Consider the following 6,338-nt stretch of genomic DNA (forward strand, 5'->3'; position numbering starts at 1 on the left):
GAGATAAAAAGTCACTTAGAGAAGTACAAGAAGAAGATAATACTTTCACAACGAGAGAAAATTGTGAAAGGCTGGTGATGGAAGCAAATGGAAACCCATTATCACTAACACAGACAGGCAGAAAATGTCATGATGATGACTCCATGTGTCTGGACAATGTGTAATGCGGTGCTCCACGTCTTACTGGTATTTGTGTTCACTATTCGATCACATCAAATTAGTATGATAACATTCAGACTACAGATAAGATGCCAAAACTATCAAGGATTTTATTGATCCAGAAGTGCTTGTTTGCAAATCCCATGACCAAACTGCAATATTTTTAGTCCGATTGTGAGACTTCCAGACCTAGCTTTGAGATGACTCGACAAATAGGAAAGTCTAGCCAATCATAATCTTGTTTTATTCTTGCCACGGTCACTGTAAACCAACATACTACCGAAATACATAACAGTTATCTGTAGGTCTCCAGAAAACGAAATGCACTTTAGTATAAACTTGACAAACAAACGATTGAATTTCCGGTCTAAATACACTCATTTGTATTACAAATTTATGCAAATGCTGACTACATTTACCGTGGCACTAAGACACCAGGTCACCGTGCTCAACATGACAATGAAACACATAATGACAATTAGTATACTGAGGCTTGAAGTAAGAAAACGTCTGCAATGTTATGTTGAAACTAATTAATGATGATGTGAAATGTGGACAAGAGGCATGGAGGGCGAAAAAGTCAACGCAATCAAAATGTCATTTCCATGAAGAATGCCTGAAATACAATGCAGAGATAAGATGTCGTTTTGAATAGTAGAGGAGAAGAAAATATTTCCACAAAAATAAGACACGTCAACAATGCTGGCAGTTTTTGTTGAATGCCACCAATCCAAAATAGCTCGTACATTCGCCTCTTATGATGAAACATGCGGTGGGTCAATTCTCACACCCTCTTAGTTAATGAACCAGAATACCACAGGGGGGGGGGGGGGGGGCAACGAGCTTGAAGTAAGTAAACTACAGCAATGTATGTTGAAACTATTTTATATTGTACAACAGGAAAGAAGGTCTTAGAAGTTGACACAATAGAAATGTGATTTCAAAGAAGAATACCTGAAATACAATGGAAAGATGAGATGTCATTTTCAAAGTAAGGACTCGGTACAGAGATATAACCGGTTTATGAAAGCTTTCTTTTTATTTTGAAATTTGAACGTGTCAGTTCTTTCTTTTTAAAGTTTCTCAGTTATTTCTTAATCTGACTTTCTGGTTCATTCGTTTGTAAAACTTAACACTACTTTTTTAAAAAGAATTCAATCTCATGCATTAAAAAATTCGTTTCTTTCTTTCTTTGTAACTTCTCAATTTCACTTCAAAGATACTTCTTAGTTCCTATTTGGGGAACTGCTCTGTTCCTTTAAAACAATTCTCTGCCATTTATTTATATGGACTTCTGTTCCTACATTTATCTATTTGAACTTCTCTGTTCTATTCATTTGAAACTTCAGTACCATATTTATAACTTCTCTGCTCCTCATCGTTATGAACACCTCAATTCTTTTTATGTAAAGAACTTCTCAGCTTCTTTCTGTCAAAACTTCTGTTTTTGTTTTATGCCTTTCTAAGTTCCAACTTCGAACTGTATTCTTTGTTGAAATCTGTTTCTGCTTTCAATTTTCTTCTTGGAACTTCTCTGTCCCTTTTTAACTCATCTCTTCCTTCTTTCTTCTATTCGAACTTCGGTTCCTTCTTTTTTCTATTTGAACTTCTGTGTTCCTTCTTTTTTCTATTTGAACTTCTGTTTCCTTCTCTCCTTGAACTTCTCTGTTTCTTCTTTCTAATTTTATATCCTGGAACTTCTCTATTCCATTTTGTTCATTTCACTTCTGTGTTCCTTCTTTTTTTCTATTTGAACATCCTTTATTATTCTTTGAACTTCTGTTTCTTCTTTCTTTTTTTTTTTTTTCTTGGAACTTATCTGTCCCTTTTTAACGGATCTCTTCTGTTTTCTACTTGAACGTCTGTGTTCCTTCTTTTTTAATATTTGAACTTCTCTTTTCCTTCTTTTGTATCTATTGAAACTTTTGTATTCATTCTTCTTTTTACTATTTGAACTTCTGTGTTCCTTTATTCTTCTTTCAACATCTCTATTTCTTCTTTCTATTTTTTTCTTGAAATTTCTCTGTCCCTTGAGAACTCCTCTCTTCCTTCTTGTTTTCTATTTGAACTTCTGCGTTCCTTCTATGTTCTATTTTCCTTTTTCCATTGAACTTCTGTTTCTTCTTTTTTACTTTTTATATTGGAATTTCTCTGTTCCATCTTTTGTGTATATTGAAACATGTGTTCCGTCCTTTTTTTCCATTTGAACTTCTGAGGTCCTTCTTTGTTTCTAATTGAACTTTTGTGTGCCTTTACTCTTCTTTGAACTTCTGTTTCATCTTTCTATATTTTTCTTGGAACTTCTGTGTCCCCTTTTAACGGATCTCTCCTGTTTTGTATTTGAACTTCTGTGTTCCTTCTTTTTTTATATTTGAACTTCCCTTTTCCTTCTTTTGCCTCTTTTAAAACGTGTGTTCCTTCTTTTTTTTACTATTTGAACTTCTGTGTTCCTTTATTCTTCTTTCAACATCTCTGTTTCTTCTTTCTATTTTTCTTCTTGAAATTTCTCTGTCCCCTGGGAAGTCCTCTCTTCCTTCTTTTTTCTATTTGAACTTCTGCGTTCCTTCTATTTTCTATTTGAACTTCTATGTTCCTTCTTTCTCATTTTTTTAAATATTGGAACTTCTTTGTTCTTCCTTTTAAAAATTGAACTTGTCTGTTCCATCTTTTGTGTATATTGAAACTTCTGTGCTCCGCCCTATTTTTTCCATTTAAACTCTGAGTTCTTTCTTTTTTCCTAATTGAACTCCTGTGTTCCTTTTTTCTTTTAACTTCTGTTTTTTCTTTCTCATTTTTTATCGTTGAACTTCTCTGTTCCTTCTTGTGCTTCTATTGAAACTTTCGTGTTTCTTCTTTTTTCCTGTTTGAACTTTTGTGTTCCTTCTTTTTTCTATTTGATCTTCTCTGCTCCTCTTTTCCTCTTTAAAGTACTCTGTGAATTCTTTCTATTTCATTCTTGGAACTTCTCTGTTCCATTTTAACTTCTCACTTCCTTCTTTTTTCTTTGAACTTCTGATCATTTTCTCTTTGAACTTCTGTCTCTTCTTTCTCATTTTTTGTCTTGGAATATCTCTGTTCCATTTTGTTTTAATTTGAACTTTTCTGTTCGCTTTTTTTTCGATTTGGAACATATTTATATCCTCTCAGCTCCCCAACTACTTGAACATTTTAATTCTTTTTTAAAGAACTCCTCGGTTCCTTCCTTTTCCAAACTTCTCAGTTTCTGCTTTTATGAGCTTCGGCTTTTTTTTTCCAGATATGAGATTCTTCTGTTCCAGAAATATTCTAAATTTCTTGATTTCATGAACTTCTCAAGTCCTGTTTGTGAATCCTTAGTAAGGGTCATAGTAATAAAGGTAGCAACCATGGATAGTTGTGTCAGGGAGGGAATGATGGGAAAAGTGACAATGAGGATGTTAATGGTGTTGACAATGAGTGTGGCAATGATGCACCAGTGGTAAGGACCATGATGGTGGGGAATGCAATGGTAGAGCTCCAGATGATGAAAGTGGTGTTGGCATAGAGGTAATGGCAGGGATGAAGATGATGGAGCCACGGAAGTGGCAATGATGATGAAGATGACAAAGGCAAATGTCGTGATAATGGGAATCACTCAAGTAGGATCATGGTGGAGAGGATTGAAGATGGTGGGAAGGGAATCAGATGATATTGGTTGTGACTGGGAGGTGGCAGTTTCGGAAGGGATGATGGTGGATTGCGGCATGGTGAAAGGGATTGTGATGAAGAGATCATGGTGTGAGATTAGTGACAATGCGTGGTAGGGATGGCAAGGATATGATGACAGACGCAGATTTAGCAATGAAGATCAAACAGTAGCACAGTTCTAGACCTAGTCCTGAAATGATTCAACAATGGGAAAGTCAGGCCAATCACACAATATGTTTTCATTACCACGGTCACTGTAAATCAACATTCTGCCAAACACATTCGGGTGATCTGTAGGCCTCCAGATCACCTATTGTATTTTGGTATGGACCTGAAACACAAACAAATGCACCCCCACCGGTTGAGGCACACTCATCTGTATTACAAATCCATGCAAATGTCGACTACATTTACCGTGGGAACGAGGACTATTGTGTGATTCACTTGACTCCACCCATTCCAAATCAAATCAGGATGCCAAGTCTAAAACCACACCACTACTATCACTTCATTACCAATTCTACCTCCATCGTCACAATCCTTATCAGCCCCACCACCCACTATCAATTCCCTCACACCTATAATCTCAACATCACAATCCCTGTCACCTTACCACTATCACCACCAGCCGGTTCCTCCACTAACACCTACCATCGCAACCACTATCATCATCATCGCTTCCCAGCATCCCCTCCTCGCCACAACAACCCTACCATCATGATTTCCATCATCACGCCACCCACCGTTGTCACCCACATCACCACTGCTACTACCGTCGATCCACCATCGACATCTCTATCATCACCTCGCCACCAACAACACCTTCATCGTCAAGAACTCTGCCATTCCAATCCCTACCACAATGGTCCGTACCACTACTGCATCATATACCACATCCATTGTTAACATCATAACATCCTCACCATAATCGTTTCCCAGCATCCCATCCTCGCCACAACAACCCTACCATCATGATAAACATCATCACGCCACCAACTGTTGTCATCCACTCCACCACTGCTTCTGCCGTCGATCCACCATCGACATCCAAATCATCCCTTGCCACCAGCAACACCTTCATTGCCGAGAACTCTGCCATTACAATCCCTACCATTACGGGCCCAATAATGGTAGGCATTACTGCACACATCACATCCATTGCTAACATCATCAACACCCTGCTCAGCTCCCTTTTTTCATCCTTTTTTAACTCTTTCACAAAGAGAAGGAACGTTGAAATGCTCAACGAAAATAGTGGTTTTTTGTTGGATGCCACAAAACCTAATTGGCTCGTTTAGTCGCCTCTTACGACACGCATGAGCTAACGGTGGGTCAATTCTACTACCCTCTCAGTTGAGGGACCCCGGATACCACACGGGGCAATAGAAGCTTGAAGTAAGTAAACTACTACAATGCTATGTTAAAACTTTTATAGTCTAAAAGGCAACAAGAGCTAAGAAGCTGATTTCTCAGTAACTTCTTTTTTTTTAAACTTCTCCGTTCCTTTAATATAATTTTTGAACAACTCCTGTTGTTCCATCTCTATTTAGCTCCTTACATCTTTCTTTTTAAACGGAACTTATCAGTTCCTTTATCTATTTTGCTCCTTCTCAACACATTATCCATTTGAAAACTTCAATTCTTGTCTTTTTTTGGGTGAACTTATCAGTTTCTTCTTTTATAAACTTTTTACTGCTTTTATGAGCTTTCAAATTCTTCTTTTTTTAACCTCTCAGTTTCTGTATTTTTTGAATTTCTCAGTTCCTTCTCTCTTTGAATTTCTTCGGTGCCTTCATTTTTAACAAACTCTCTGTTCCTTTAAAAATAACTTTCCATTTCATTTTTTAAAATAGCTTTTAAGATTCTTTATTATTTGAACACCGCAATTCTTTTTTTTTTTCAGGAAATTAAAAGTTAATAGCTCCATCCTTTTTAAACTTCATTCACTGCTTTTTTGAGTTTCTAAGGTTCCTCTTTATTGGAACTTATCAGTTCTTACTCAAATTTCTTTTTAAAATGTTTTTAAAAAACTGCTCACATCCTTTTTATTATGATACTGCTCAATTAATTCATTTAAACAACCCAAAAAAACTTCACCTCCTGTATTTTGAAATGCTCATTTCCATTTTTTTTAAATTTTTACTCTTTCACAAAGCAAAGATTGGAAGGAAGGAAATTTTGTTAAGCTTCCAAAGAAAGGAGATCTCAGTAATTATAATAATTATCGAGGAATAACTTCTTTCTCTATCCCAGTAAAGGTTTTCTAGGGAGAATTAAGAATGCTACAGATGCTAAACTGTTGGGTGAACAGGCAGGTTTTCGGAAAAATCGTTCAACCACCGACCAGATTGCTTCTCTGCGAGTCATAGTGTAACAGTCTATAGAATGGAACTCTCCTCTTATTGTCAACTTCTGGATTACGAGAAGGCTTTCAACATTATTGACATAATACCATTGTAGAAATTCTTGGCACATTATGGATACTTTTGCTATTCGGGAGTATAATTTGACAA

The 6,338-nt window shown here is 36.5% G+C and overlaps 1 protein-coding gene across 1 annotated transcript in view; it reads right to left on the reverse strand.

Annotated features, from left to right (window-relative positions):
• Positions 1-4,744: 4,744 nt before the first annotated feature.
• Positions 4,745-6,338, reverse strand: part of LOC144964029 (uncharacterized) — a 25,992-nt gene continuing 24,398 nt past the window's right edge. Inside the window, exon 6 of the mRNA XM_078897975.1 lies at positions 4,745-5,037. Within this exon, the coding sequence (XP_078754101.1) occupies positions 4,745-5,037 (293 nt within the window). The remainder of the gene's footprint in view (positions 5,038-6,338) is intronic.

The sequence above is a fragment of the Berghia stephanieae genome, chromosome 2, assembly GCF_034508935.2.
Source record: "Berghia stephanieae isolate SIO BIC M18660-M18661 chromosome 2, UCSD_Bste_1.3, whole genome shotgun sequence".
NCBI classification, from domain to species: Eukaryota; Metazoa; Mollusca; class Gastropoda; order Nudibranchia; family Aeolidiidae; genus Berghia; species Berghia stephanieae.